At 28.6% G+C, this 15447-nt stretch overlaps 1 protein-coding gene across 2 annotated transcripts; it reads left to right on the forward strand.

The window, feature by feature from the left end:
• The first annotated feature begins 5706 nt into the window (after positions 1 to 5706).
• Positions 5707 to 9256, forward strand: LOC107624438 (metal tolerance protein A2). 2 transcript variants are annotated; one of them, XM_016326935.3, is made up of 3 exons: positions 5707 to 5832; positions 6091 to 6178; positions 7689 to 9256. In XM_016326935.3, exon 3 carries the CDS (start codon positions 7689 to 7691, stop codon positions 8973 to 8975), a length of 1287 nt encoding a protein of 428 aa, XP_016182421.1. In that variant the 5' UTR covers positions 5707 to 5832; positions 6091 to 6178; the 3' UTR covers positions 8976 to 9256. The 2 variants fall into 2 exon arrangements, with proteins under 2 accessions (XP_016182421.1, XP_088360815.1); XM_088504689.1 differs by lacking the exon at positions 5707 to 5832 and having other exon boundaries at positions 6038 to 6178.
• The last annotated feature ends 6191 nt before the right edge of the window (positions 9257 to 15447 follow it).

A 15447-nucleotide genomic window follows, 5' to 3' on the forward strand; every position in this document is an offset into this window, starting at 1 on the left:
TGTAATTTAATTTTGTATATTTTATATTAAATATAATATTAAAATTATTTTAATTTTAATTTTTTAATTTTTGTCTTTTAATTTCAGTCTTAATATCTCTTTCAAACGTTATATATTAAAGTTTAAAAAAAAATAAAATAAAATAATAAAAAAATATCTTACATGTCTTCTAGAGTTTGGATGAATCAATAATGTATGTGTTGGGCTGAGTCAGTTTTTTTTTGGTGACTTGATGGAATTGTTTTTGGGCTGAGTCAGTTTAAAACAATTATGGTGCCTTTATACGATAGTCATATTATATAATGCCATGTTATAACCATATGAGGACCTTATCTCTTTACTGTTAAGAATTTGATTTTAGTTTTGGGTATGAAAAACACTTAAAATTTTACACTAATTATTTTATTATTTATTGAAGTGTTTATAAATTAATTAAAAAATTAGTTATTAATTTATTGTATACGATAAAAATAAAAAATAAAAAAATTAGTTCACACTAAAAATTAATAATTAAATTAATTATGTATTTATATATAAATATATATATTATTTAATTTATTTTTAATATATATTTTATATTTTAATATATACTTTATAATTATAATTGATTTTTAGTATTCAGGTAATATAATTAAAAAAATATGACAATTTTATAGAATTTTATTAATTTGTATCTTAAGCATATAAGTTAAATATAGTATAAAAAATATTATAAAAATTAATTTTTTTATTTTTTTATTTTTTTGTATAAGATATAAAAAAATATAATACTTGACAAAATAAAATATGTTAATTCTTTAATTTGGAGTTTATTTAGGATGAAGTTAAATATGTAACTATTTTAAAAATAGAAAATTTTTTCCACTTTTCATTATGAAGAATGCCACTCAACTATTTTATATTTGTCTTCCACTACTATGTATAAAGAATTTAGCTATGTATAATTAATGGTTTCTTTCCTACAAATTCCATAATTTTTTATTTTTCTCCAACAATTTATATATGATTATTCTCTTTGAAATTGACATCAGATATTTAATATATTTAAATTTTAAATTTTATTTTAGAAACACTTGAAGGTTACCATAACAATTTTTTCTTTGTAAAACAATTTTTGACTGCTAAACCTAAATGGTTGATCTAGGGTTCAAAATTTCATATTTTAAATTTATTTTTCACTTCTAATTTCACCACTCAATTTAACAACAACAAAATAATTTTATAAATCAGATTCTACAGTAACAATAATATAAAAAACAAGAGACAACACAGTAACGTAAAATAATAATCTCAGAATAGAATAAAGAAAAGAATGGTAAGAGATAGAGGTGACACCACAAAGGACAAAGATGGCACGGTGGACTATCGACGAGCACAGAGATAGAGAACGAGAACAGAAGTGCAATAGATTTGACTCTAAGTGCAAGATCGGCTAGAACAGGTTTGGCTCTATCTATCTTGTAAACGGTGAAAATGACCATGACATGAGAGAGAAAAAGAAAAAAAAAAACGGAAATTGGTAGACGGTGAAGATGACCACGACAGGAAAGAGATAGATCGATTTAGAGTTTTTGTTTTTGAATTAATAAGATTATTTTAATAATTTCAAATATTTTGATATTTATTTTTATCTAAAATCAAATAAGATATTGAGATGTAATTTAATTTTATATATTTTATATTAAATATAATATTAACATTATTTTAATTTCAATTTTTTAATTTTTGTCTCTCAATTTTAGTGTTAATATCTCTTTCAAACGTTATATATTAAAGTTTAAAAAAAATAAAATAAAATAATAATAAAATACCTTACATATTTTCTAGAGTTTGGATGAATCAATAATTTATGTGTTCGGCTGAGTCAGTTTAAAACAATTATGGTGCCTTTATTCGATAGTCATATTATATAATGTCATGTTATAACCATATGAGGACCTTATCTCTTTACTGTTAAGAATTTGATTTTAGTTTTGGGTATGAAAAACACTTAAAATTTTACACTAATTATTTTATTATTTATTGAAGTGTTTATAAATTAATAAAAGTTTAATTATTAATTTATTGTATACGATAAAAATAAAAAATAAAAAATTAGTTCACACTAAAAACTAATAGTTAAATTAATTATTTATTTATATATAAATATATATTATTTAATTTATTTTTAATATATATTTTATATTTTAATATATATTTTATTATTATAATTGATTTTTAGTATTCAGGTAATATAATTAAAAAAATATGACACAATTTTATAGAATTTTATTAATTTGTATCTTAAGCATATAAGTTAAATATAGCATAAAAAAATAAAAATATTATAAAAATTAATTTTTTTTATATTTTTAATATATAAAAAAAATTAAATGACAAAATAATTTTATAAATCAGATTCTACAGTAACAATAATATAAAAAAGAAGAGGAATTTCATAAAAAATAATAATCTCAGAATAAAATAAAAAAAAAAATAATAAGACATAAAAGTGACACCGCAACATAAAATTAGAATAGAGACAATACAGTAAGCACAAAGAACAAAGATAGCACGGTGGACTATCGGCAGCACAGAGATAGAGAACAGGTGGACTATCGGCGGCACAAAGATAGAGAACAGGTGGACTATCGGCGAGCACAGAAATAGAGAACAGAAGTGCAATAGATTTAACCCTAAGTGCAAGATCGGCTATAGTAGGTTTGGTTCTATCTACCTCGTAGACGGTGAAGATGACCATGACAAGAGAGAGATAAAGAAAAAGAAAAACGGAAACTCGGGTAGATCAATTTAGAGTTTTTGCTTTTTTAATTAATAAGATTATTTTAATAATTTCAAATATTTTGATATCTATTTTTATCTAAAATCAAATAAAATATCGAGACAGTCACAAAAACATAAGATATTGAGACGTAATTTAATTTTATATACTTTATATTAAATGTAATATTAATATTATTTTAATTTCAATTTTTTAATTTTTGTTTCTCAATTTTAGTTTTAATATCTCTTTCAAATGTTATATATTAAAGTTTAAAAAAAATAAAATAAAATAATAATAAAATATCTTACATGTCTTCTAGAATTTGGATGAATCAATAATGTATGTGTTGGGCTGAGTCCGTTTAAAACAATTATGGTGCCTTTATACGATAGTCATATTATATAATGTCATGTTATAACCATATGAGGACCTTATCTCTTTACTATTAAGAATTTGATTTTAGTTTTGGGTATGAAAAACACTTAAAATTTTACACTAATTATTTTATTATTTATTGAAGTGTTTATAAATTAAGAAAAAAATTAGTTATTAATTTATTGTATACGATAAAAATAAAAAATAAAAAAATTAATTCACACTAAAAATTAATAATTAAATTAATTATGTATTTATATATAAATATATATTATTTAATTTATTTTTAATATATATTTTATATTTTAATATATACTTTATAATTATAATTGATTTTTAGTATTCAGGTAATATAATTAAAAAAATATGACACAATTTTATAGAATTTTATTAATTTGTATCTTAAGCATATAAGTTAAATATAGTATAAAAAAATAAAAAATATTATAAAAATTAATTTTTTTATATTTTTAATATATTAAAAAAAATTAAATAACAAAATAATTTTATAAATCAAATTCTACAGTACAGTTTCATAAAAAATAATAATTTCAGAATAGAATAAAAAAAAGAATGATAAGACATAGAAGTGACACCGCAACGTAAAATTACAATAGAAATAACACAGCAAGCACAAAGGATAAAGATGGCACGGTGGACTATCGGCTAGCACAGAGATAGAAAACAGGTGGACTATCGGCGAGCACAAAGATAGAGAACAAAAGTGCAATAGATTTAACCCTAAGTGCAAGATCGACTATAACAGGTTTGGCTCTATCTATCTCGCAAACGGTGAAGATGACCATGACAAGAGAGAGAAAAAGAAAAAGAAAAACGGAAACGGTAGATCAATTTGAGTTTTTGTTTTTTTAATTAATAAAATTATTTTAATAATTTCAAATATTTTGATATCTATTTTTATCTAAAATCAAATAAGATATCGAGATAGTCACAGAAAAATAAGATATTGAGACGTAATTTAATTTTATATACTTTATATTAAATGTAATATTAACATTATTTCAATTTCAATTTTTTAATTTTTGTTTCTCAATTTTAGTCTTAATATTTCTTTCAAATGTTATATATTAAAGTTAAAAAAAATAAAATAAAATAATAATAAAATATCTTACATGTCTTCTAAAATTTGGATGAATCAATAATGTATGTGTTGGGCTGAGTCCGTTTAAAACAATTATGGTGCCTTTATACGATAGTCATATTATATAATGTCATGTTATAACCATATGAGGACCTTATCTCTTTACTGTCAAGAATTTGATTTTAGTTTTGGGTATGAAAAACACTTAAAATTTTATACTAATTATTTTATTATTTATTGAAGTGTTTATAAATTAATAAAAAATTAGTTATTAATTTATTGTATACAATAAAAATAAAAAATAAAAAAATTAGTTCACACTAAAAATTAATAATTAAATTAATTATGTATTTATATATTAATATATATATGATTTAATTTATTTTTAATATATATTGTATATTTTAGTATATACTTTATAATTATAATTGATTTTTAGTATTCAGGTAATATAATTAAAAAAATATGACACAATTTTATAGAATTTTATTAATTTGTATCTTAAGCATATAAGTTAAATATAGTATAAAAAAATAAAAAATATTATAAAAATTAATTTTTTATATTTTTAATATATTAAAAAAAATTAAATAACAAAATAATTTTATAAATCAGATTCTACAGTAACAATAATATAAAAAACAAGAGCAATTTTATAAAAAATAATAATCTCAGAATAGAATAAAAAAAAAATGGTAAGACATAGAAGTGACACCGCAACGTAAAATTAGAACAGAGATAACACAGCAAACACAAAAAACAAAGATGACACAGTAGATTATCGGCAAGCACAGAGATAGAGAACAGGTGGACTATCGACGAGCACAGAGATAGAGAACAAAAGTGCAAGATCGGCTATAGCAAATTTGGCTTTATCTACCTCAGATGGTGAAGATGACCATGACAAGAGAGAGAAAAAGAAAAAGAAAAACGGAAACGAATAGATCAATTTAGAGTTTTTGTTTTTTTAATTAATAAAATTATTTTAATAATTTCAAATATTTTGATATCTATTTTTATCTAAAATTAAATAAGATATCGAAACAGTCACAAAAAAAAATAAGATAGTGAGACGTAATTTAATTTTGTATACTTTATATTAAATGTAATATTAACATTATTTCAATTTCAATTTTTTAATTTTTGTTTCTCAATTTTAGTCTTAATATTTCTTTCAAACCTTATATATTAAAGTAAAAAAAAAAATAAAATAAAATAATAATAAAATATCTTACATGTCTTCTAGATTTTTTTTTTTTTTGGTCAGGATGTCTTCTAGAGTTTGGATGAATCCATAATGTATGTGTTGGGCTGAGTCGGTTTAAAACAATTATGGTGCCTTTATACGATAGTCATATTATATAATGTCATGTTATAACCATATAAGTTAAATATAGTATAAAAAATATTATAAAAATTAATTTTTTTTTATATTTTTAATATATTAAAAAAATTATTATTATATTTTTAAAATGTGTCTTTAGTCTTTACAACAAAAATTACGTAAATCCGTAGTATTATTATAAATTCAAAGATAACTAAGACTACATACACCACAAAGAAATCTCAGAACCTCCACACTCAAATCCTGGTGAGTACTAATTATTCTATTTCCATCTCAATTTTTTAACCCTTTCCTTTCCTTTTTTTTTTTTAATTTTCAATAAAGATTCTGTCTTTAATTTCTTTTAAAAATTGCCTTTAATCTTTCTTTCCCCCAGTGATGTTGGTTTGGTTTGGGTATCGTGTATATATATAGTATATACGATATACACAGTATATTCTTCAATCTCGCGAAGGAGATAACACTCATAAACGAAATCTTTGTTTTTTTTTCCTTCCAAAAAAGGGTTTTTCTCTTACTTTGCATGGAAGAGAGGTGGATTGCCAAAGCCTGAGCTAGAAAGAAGAAAGAAAAGTCGCTTTTTGAATCCAAGGTGAGTAGTACTACTATTAGAATCTTTCTTTTGTCTTTTCAATGCGATTTGTGATTGAATATCAATGTTCATATCTTGTTTCATCAATTGCGTTTGTGCTGTTTGTGTTAATGCTTCTGATGAATTGGTTTTGGTTCTGCTTGGTTTTTTTGGAATTCATGTTTATGCAGCTCTTGATTTTGAACTTTTGATGCTCCTTTTGCATAATTTACGTCTGTTAATGTGAATTGTGTAATTGTTTTGTAAATGTATGTTTGTTGTAGCTATAACCAGCTCATTCACAGTGATTTCAATGTGAATTTTGTTAATTGATTAACGACACCCACCACCTGTTTGTTCTTGGTCTCAGCTCGGTTATGTCTTTTTCTTATTTTATCTTTTGCGGAAGTGAAATTAATTAGTGAATCAATTATTATCTTGCTCTTAACAACCACATGACTGATTAAACTGTTCAATGGTTGGTAGATTTTGGGTTAACTATTTTATTTGATAATTCATATCCTTGCTCTTATATTTGGATTCAAGATTAGGGGGTTGTTAGATCATAAAGCAGTTACTTGTATATGATGTTCTTGAGCTAAGGTTGCAATTGGAGGCTTTGCAAGGCCTTTTAGTTTGATGAGTTTAGTCACAATAACGATACATGCTCCTGAACAATTCTGAAAATGTATCGTGATCTTCCTTTAGTAGGAATTTAAATTCATATTGGTACTCATTTGATCACTTGTAATTCCACGATTCAAAGGGATTTTTATCAGGCGCAGAGCTAGGTTAGTTTTGTAAGGGGGGCCAAAATTAAAAAATCATGGGGAACTAAACTGAAAAATACAGATAATCTGCATGAGACATTTGAAGGTTGGGGGTCATCATCCCCCTTTGCTTATATGAGGCTCTGACTCTGATTTTTATGTCTCTAATGATGGCATTGGTGTTTTATTGTTTAATATCTGTCATTTATGTTCCCTTTCTTTGTCTATTCAACTGCTCAGCACAGTCTTAAATAAATAGTAGTGGTAGTTGAAAATGAAATATCAAACGGTAGCCTATGGATTGTAGTAATTGTTTAATGAAGTCTGAAAATCACTTTTTTGTGCCGGTAGTGACTTGTTATGTACATCAAAGGGTAGTATCAAATTCAGTCATTAATTGAATTGTGTCATTTAATTGAACCACAAGAGTGGAAATTCTATTGAAATTTCATCTACATTCAATTTGTTTGAGGATTGGTTTAGAAAACTTTATTAGCCAAATATATAATACAAATTCTCTTAAGGGTATCTGATGCCTTTTAATATGATGTATATAATGGCTATGACTAATAGTGGATTATCGATGAAACAGCAGCTACTCATAGTGGTTTCATCAAGCCTTTTCATCATATTGTCCATACTCCCTAAATTGTTGATGCCTGCTGTTATTGGTGTTGCTTCTTTAATGATAGGAGGAGTGTATGCTTTTGTTATATTTTCTTTCCAACTCTAAAGATTGTATTTTCGGTAATATATTGTAGATGGAAGCACATAGCTCTAAGGATGCACAAGTCATTCAAATAAGTGAAGATCATGATGAAACAAGGAATCCAGGAGGGAGTAAGATCTGTAGTGAAGCGCCATGTGGTTTTGCAGATGCAGGATCCATCTCTAAAGATTCTGAGGAACGATCAACTTCCATGCGAAAGCTTTTGATAGCAGTGGGCCTTTGTTTTGTTTTCATGACTGTTGAAGTAATTGGAGGGATCAAAGCCAACAGTCTTGCAATATTAACTGATGCGGCACATTTGCTTTCAGATGTTGCAGCCTTTGCCATCTCCTTATTTTCGTTATGGGCTGCTGGATGGGAAGCTACCCCCCGCCAATCGTATGGATTTTTTAGAATAGAGATTCTTGGAGCTTTGGTTTCCATCCAAATGATATGGTTGCTTGCTGGAATTCTGGTATACGAAGCAATCGACAGAATGGTAGCTGGTCCTCGTGAGGTGGATGGCTTTCTAATGTTTTTAGTTTCTGCATTTGGTCTAGTGGTCAACATCATCATGGCTGTGCTATTGGGCCACGATCATGGACATGGACATGGGCATGGGCATGGGCATGGCCACGGCCACGAACACGGACACGGGCATGAACACGGGCAAGAGCATGGCCATGATGATCATGGCCATGGCCATGGATTCACCTTGTCTACACATGATCATCATCCTCATCATCATCATCATACAAGTGACGTGCACCATCTTGCTCATGATGATCACACACACCATGGTGATGAAAACTCTCCAAAAGAGGGACATCATGGGCATAATCATGCTCACCAGGATGTTACTAAACCACTTCTTGGTGAACCTGAACCAGAGAAGAAGAAGCGATTTAACATAAATGTACAGGGTGCTTATCTCCATGTCCTCGGGGACTCTATCCAAAGTGTTGGTGTAATGATCGGTGGAGCAATCATATGGTATAAGCCTGAGTGGCAGATAGTTGATTTGATCTGTACTCTAATCTTTTCGGTAATTGTTCTGGGGACGACTATCAATATGCTTCGAAACATATTGGAGGTACTGATGGAGAGCACACCGCGAGAGATCGATGCTACTAAGCTGGAAAGTGGGCTGCTGGAGATGGAAGAAGTAGTGGCTGTTCATGAGCTGCATATATGGGCCATAACCGTCGGTAAAATCTTGCTAGCTTGCCATGTTAAAATCAGACCCGACGCCGATGCAGACATGGTCCTAGACAAGGTTATTGACTACATCAAAAGGGTCCATAACATCAGCCATGTTACAATACAGATAGAGCGTTAGTTCTTTTTTCCGTCAGGTGTTGAGATTATGAGGGAAGGATTTAGTTTAGACTTGGGGCATTATCATGTTTCTAGAACTCAAATTTCTCTATGACAATAATGCTAGCAGATTTTCTTTAGCAGTAGCAGTTTTTAAGATTGTTGATATTGAGAATTAGATATTTTGCATGCCAAATTTTCAAGCTACTAGACATTGTAAGCCAAATTTTCGCCATATTCCATAGTTCTTAGCATTGTATTGGATATTTTGAGTTGAATTGTTACCTGGTAGTTGAATCTAAACCATTGAAATGATCCTAAATGGTTAAGATCCAAGAATTTCTGTACTCACAAAATTACAAGGTTCACTGAAGAATTGGCCAGTTTGAAAGTTTGAATCTTTGTTTGTTGCATCACAAGAGTGCCTTGGTCATATAAAAAATCCATTGTTACTTCTAAGAATCAAAAGGGTCCCCATCACACAGATTGGCACCTGCAAACTGTGTTTTAGAGTGTGTATTTTACTGACAAATTCAATGTCACAAGCACGTGAGACTGTAACTGTTTCTCAGAAATTTGTTTTGGTGATGGTGGCTATGACAAAATTTTACACCTCACTCTACCTAATGTAACTTTTTAGTGTCTATATGGATGGATAGTCACATCACCTGAATATATATATCTCTTAAGGTAGATTCCGTTTGAAATTTTCTCTCTTTGTTGTAAAGGGGTGTTTGTATTTAGGTATTTGAGTGGGATATGATTAAATTTAATTAGTACACGTTCATTTTCTGGGTGTTTGTTTCATTTTTGCTTTTACAAATGAGTATTCGTGGGGATATAAAATTTTACCTATTCGGTGGTATGGTAAGAGAGAAACTCAGAAAATTCAAATAAACAATAAAAATTTATTTAAAATGTAAACAGATCAAATAGTAGATAATCGACTTTATTTTGTGAAATAAGGCTAAATTGTTATTAATGGATATGAAGTTAAGGATGATAATACTACTTGAATCTGCGAGTATTCACCTACAGGACGAATTGTCTCTGTTTTCGTGGCAAATTTTGTCATGGGACGAGTGAGTCGGAGTTAGTATGTACCTACTCAGATAAATATATAATTATTATAATATATAAAAAATAATGAAAAAAATAAATTTATAAAGTTATAAAGTAGGATTTTAGTTAAGCATATAATATATATATTGTCGTTCATTTATATATATATTTTAATGTTAGAACCTAAATTTTATCAATTTAAATAAAAACAATGACTAAAAAAAATTTAAAATGGACATAACAAATAGACAAGAGTGGAACGAGTTCTAAATAAAATATGATATAGAAACTGGTTGGATAGCGCTAAAATCTACTCCTATCCGTCCCATTGTCATCCCTATGTATGGTTGGAGTTTGTGTGTTTAATAATTTTTATCAAAAAATGAGTTCTTGCTAATGCTACTTATGTTTGAAATTTATGTTATATGACTGAGTCAGTTGCTTTCACCGGGACAAAGATTTCTAACATAGTAAGGTGTGTGCTTGGTTTATAGTTGTTCAACCACAACTTAACTAATTAACTACAAAGCAATGCAACCTTCTTTTTTTTGTAAATTCTGTTCAAACAATGATATATCAAATTAAAATTTACTTTGTTTACTTCAAACAATGATTTGGAATAATCATCCATTGTTAAAACAAACAAACACACTAGTTTCGGTGAATCAACAAAGTTAGAACCTGCTCCTTTTCTCTCCTACACATGAAGTCCTTTGTAAAATTCGAGAAGATTCTTTGGTCAATGTCTGATGAGCAAAGAGTTGAGTAACAGAGATTTTTGTATATTATGTAAATATTTATTTCAAAATTTTTCTATAGTTTTAGAAAACCTTTTTAATAATTTTGTCCAACTAACGTAACTTTGATGGATATATAATTAATTTCTATATTTTATTATTAGAATTGTCAATACTTGAATATTTTACAGTATAGTTAAAAAAAAGTAAATACTAAATACTAACATATTCTGAAAAAAAAATAAGAAATGCAATATTTTTCTAAAAATCAATTTGTTATTAAACGTAAAAAATATAAAATATAAAATATAAAATAAAATATTTTAAATTTTAAATCTTAAATTTGAATAAAGAATTAAGATTTATCTAATTAATAAAAAAAAGTACTCTTCACTTATTAGAAAACGTTTAAAAATAAACCTTAAAAGTAATATTTATTGATAAATAGTGCTATTTTGTTACGGGACAAAAATTAGTGTTGCCTAGAATTCACAAATATAATATATATTGTGTGTGTGTGTGTTTTAAAGGGTATAGACAAATCCAAGTTTTGCAGTGTCCTAAGATAGAGAGAAAGCTAAGAATGCTTCCTATTATTGTGATTGATGTCGTACAAATGATCATATAGGAGTTCCGATACTGCATTGCTTATGAATCCACAGTAACAAGGCAACAATGTAGCACCAAGATAGTATTCAAGTGATTTTTTGGTGGTGTTTCCAAGTTTTTTTGTTTATTTAATTTGTCCAAGGTAAAGTGTTTTCAATTTTTCATAGCAATCATGAAAATTGGTGACATGACATTTGCAGACAAAGGAAAAACATCCTAAAATTGCTCCTACCCCAATATAGACGGCATCTACAGTTATACATTATTATTATTATTATTATTATTATTATTATTATTATTATTATTATTATTTGTGTATTGTATAAGAAGAATATTGAATTTATTTATCACTTGTTTTTTGTGAGTTTATTTGACAGATTTAATGTGCATAAATGACATTATTCGATAAAAGCATGGATCATTCTAGAGATGTTCATGGATCAGATTCGATCAGCATATCCGCAGTGTTTATCTGAATTCAATCCGAAAGTTGCGGATATAGATCCGATTTGCAAAGTTATCAGATCGGATCGGATTTGATTCGCATACTAATAGGATTGGATTGCGAATTTTGTATAGATATTCGTATATCCAATCCGCATATCTGCGTATCCACAAAAATAAAGAAATAAATAATTAAGTAAATATTTTTTTATGTTTTATTTTAACTAATAATTATCATATGTATTATATTATTTTAATTTATTATTTAAAAAAAGTATGTTTAATACTTTTTAAGAGTAAACATATTTAAAAGAATAGAAAAAATAAATTTTATTGCTATTTTTTAATAAAAATAAGCTTTTTAAAAATATTTTTGTATTTTGTGGATATATCCGATATCCGATCCAATCTGATCCGCAACTGTGCGGATCGGATCTAAGTTTAAAAACTGCGAATATTGGATCTGATCTGATTCGATGATTTTAGTGCAGATCGGATCGAAATTTTGGCCATATACGATCCAATCTGATCTGCATTCACCCCTATATCATTTTAGAGAGCATTAGACAACACTTTAAGAGTTGGATAGAGAAGATTAATAGAAAAGAAGAGCGAAAAAAGTAGTTGACTAGGTTCTTGGCGGTAACTTAGAATATTTAAAAAGAAAGAAATGAAAGAATTTTTAAGAATAAAGAGATAAGTGTGTCCTTGTCAACAGACTCTTCTTGAGCTATAAAGAGTGATATGGTACTAACTTATTTGGTTATTGATGACAATATCAAAAATGATAATAAATTGTTTGTAAGCTGATTTTGTTATAGTCATTTTTTTTGGGTATTTTTTTTTGGTGTCTAAAGAACAAAAAAAAACACAAAACAATAAGACATAATGATTTGCTAAAAAGTTTCATAAGATTCAGACCAGATAATATGATTAGGATTACTTCTAAATTTATATCTAGCTATCCAATCTGCAACTTTATTTGTTTTCCTATATATCCAATCAAATTGCACGTACTAGGATTTTGATAATAACTCCTGAATTTCATTAATTAAATCAACAATTTCATATTTACACCCACCAGGAGAGTCATGCAAAAGATGAAAACTGTCCAGACAATCTGTTTCACACACTATGTCTCTCAATCTGCAATCCCAAGTTAAAACAAGGCCTCTCTAAACTGCAAAAAATTCACATCGGATGATCAACATGAAGAAGAGCTACCAGAACAACCCACAGTCCAACCCTCATTAGAATTTTTAATAAGACAACCAAATCCAGCCAAGCTCAAATCACTAAATAAACTAGCATTACAATTAACTTTAAAGCTATTACCTATAGGAAGTTTTCAAGACAAACGGTTCCTGAAGGTACTAAAAGAAGTACCCCTGTTCATATATAACTTTAGATCCATGACTGTGCTTCTGATGAGAGCAACCACCTTGTGATATGTCCAATCATTTTCAACATTCAAAATGTCATTACACCTATGCCTCCACAATCACCACACTCTGGCCCTTAAAAGAGTCTCCTTACCAGACAAGACCTTCCGAAACCAGGCTTCTATAAAGAAGCCTTCAACCGAATCAATAACCCGAGGATCTAGAATGTAGCATGTGCCAAATAACTCTGCAATATACACAACTTCTAAGGCATTGTTCCATTGCCTCCGCAGGCACATTACATCTCTGGCACATAACCAAACTAGCTAGATGTCACCTGAAACGAAAGACTTCCATTGGGAGAGCGTTATGAACCCCAAACCACACAGTCAATTTGATCTTTTTCAAAAGTTTCAAGTGCCAAAACTAATTTCAATTGCTATTTTTATTCCAATTCAATTTATTTTTTAACAACCAACGATAACCCTCTCTTGCACTATAAGCTTTTGTCTCTGCAGGTCACCAACTCCGCCCTGATTCTATGTCAAACAAAGTCAAATAGTGCAGGCAGTGAATGAAATGCTTGACCTTAAGAGGAATTGTCGATGTAAGTCTCACCACCTTCCAAGATCCATCATGCCACAAATCCGTCACTATAAAATCAGACTCAGGTATATGAACATAGAGAACAAGATCACAAAATCTTCTAAAAGGAGTCTACTCATTATATCACACAAATTGTTGCACATCCTCAACATTTCATCTAAATCAATCCTTGAGAGCATCAAATGCTTTGAGAATGTTCTTTCAAATGGCTGAAGCATTTTGACTGTTGTTGTTACCAAAAGAAAGTTGATTTCCAAAAATATTTATGCATCATAATCTGAATCCACAACTTGTCTCTATCATTGAAGCAATCCCAAACCAATTTGCCAAGAAGCGCTATATTAGCTGAATAGGTATCCCTAACACCCAAAGCCACCTGTCTTTTTAGGAGTTATAGCAACATCTCACTTAACTAACGGCAACCCCCTCCCATTAGTTTGGCATCTCCATAAAAATTGTTTCATAAAAAAATCTATCTTTTCACAAGCATACTTTAGAAGAAGAGTAATCTGCATATTGTAAACCGGAATAGAAGTCAATACCGATTTAACCAAACAAAGTCTTTTTGCCTTTTTCAATAAACACCCCTTCCAACTAGTAAACTTCTTCTGAATCCTTTCAATAACATCCTGAGCCATCTTTTTGGAAGACTTTTCATGTCCAATATTCACTCCTAGATATTTTCCTAAAATGCTGACAAAGTAGATAGTAGAAACTCCTCTTTTCTTCTCTCAAAAATATTCTTTGAGCATTGAACCTTAGATTTATTAAAGTTCACCTTCAATCCTGATGCTTTGAAAAATAACTTCATAGTCCGCATAATCTCCCCTACCTGAGCTTTCGAAGCTTTACAGGAAAACAGGAGATTATTAGCAAACATCAAATAGAAGATTTTAGGGCCATGCTTGGAGACCGACACAGGTATCTACAATCTTTGAGAAATTCGATGAGTAATAAAACAAGCAAGAGCCTCCATACGAAGCACAAAAAGATATGGAGACATGGGATTCTCTTGCCTTAAATCCCTCTTTGGGTTGAAATTCTGAAGTCTCTCACCATTTCACAAAATAACCAAGGAAGATGACATCATATAGGTCATAATAATATTAATAGTAGCACTCGAAAAACCAAATCTGACTAACAAAATTTCAAGAAATCTCCAATTCACCCTGTCATAAGTTTTCTCTAAATCAATCTTAAAAGCCATAGTCCCCTTTCTAGACTTAGTGTTCCTCATAAAATGCATAATTTTTTGTGCAATAATGATGTTCTCCGTAGTTTCTCTTTCTGGGATACCATCCTGGAGCACGTCAATGATCTCCGAAAAAAATGGTCTGATCCTGTTCACCAGCACTTTTGTAATAATTTTGTAAAGAACATTATATAAACTAATGGGACATAAATCTCTTAATAAATAAGGAGCTTTCACTTTAGAAATCAGAACAATGAAGGTCTCAAAAATAGCGAGATTTAAAATCTCGCCCTCAAAGGCTCTCTTGACTAACTCCCACACATCATAACTAAGAGAGTCCAAAAATTCTTTATAAACAGAGCTTGAAAACCATCCAGCTTCGAAACTTTGGAAGAATTCATGGTCATTACAGCTCTTTTCACCTCTTCTAACGCCATCGGTTTAACAAATTTTTGACAGGCC

The sequence above is a fragment of the Arachis ipaensis genome, chromosome B2 (assembly GCF_059453495.1).
Source record: "Arachis ipaensis isolate K30076 ecotype BB chromosome B2, ASM5945349v1, whole genome shotgun sequence".
Lineage (NCBI taxonomy): Eukaryota > Viridiplantae > Streptophyta > Magnoliopsida > Fabales > Fabaceae > Arachis > Arachis ipaensis.

What these genes read in the sequence shown, in the direction of transcription:
- LOC107624438 (XM_016326935.3), top strand. Translation starts at nt 7,689, where the DNA reads ATGGAAGCACATAGCTCTAAGGATGCACAAGTCATTCAAATAAGTGAA.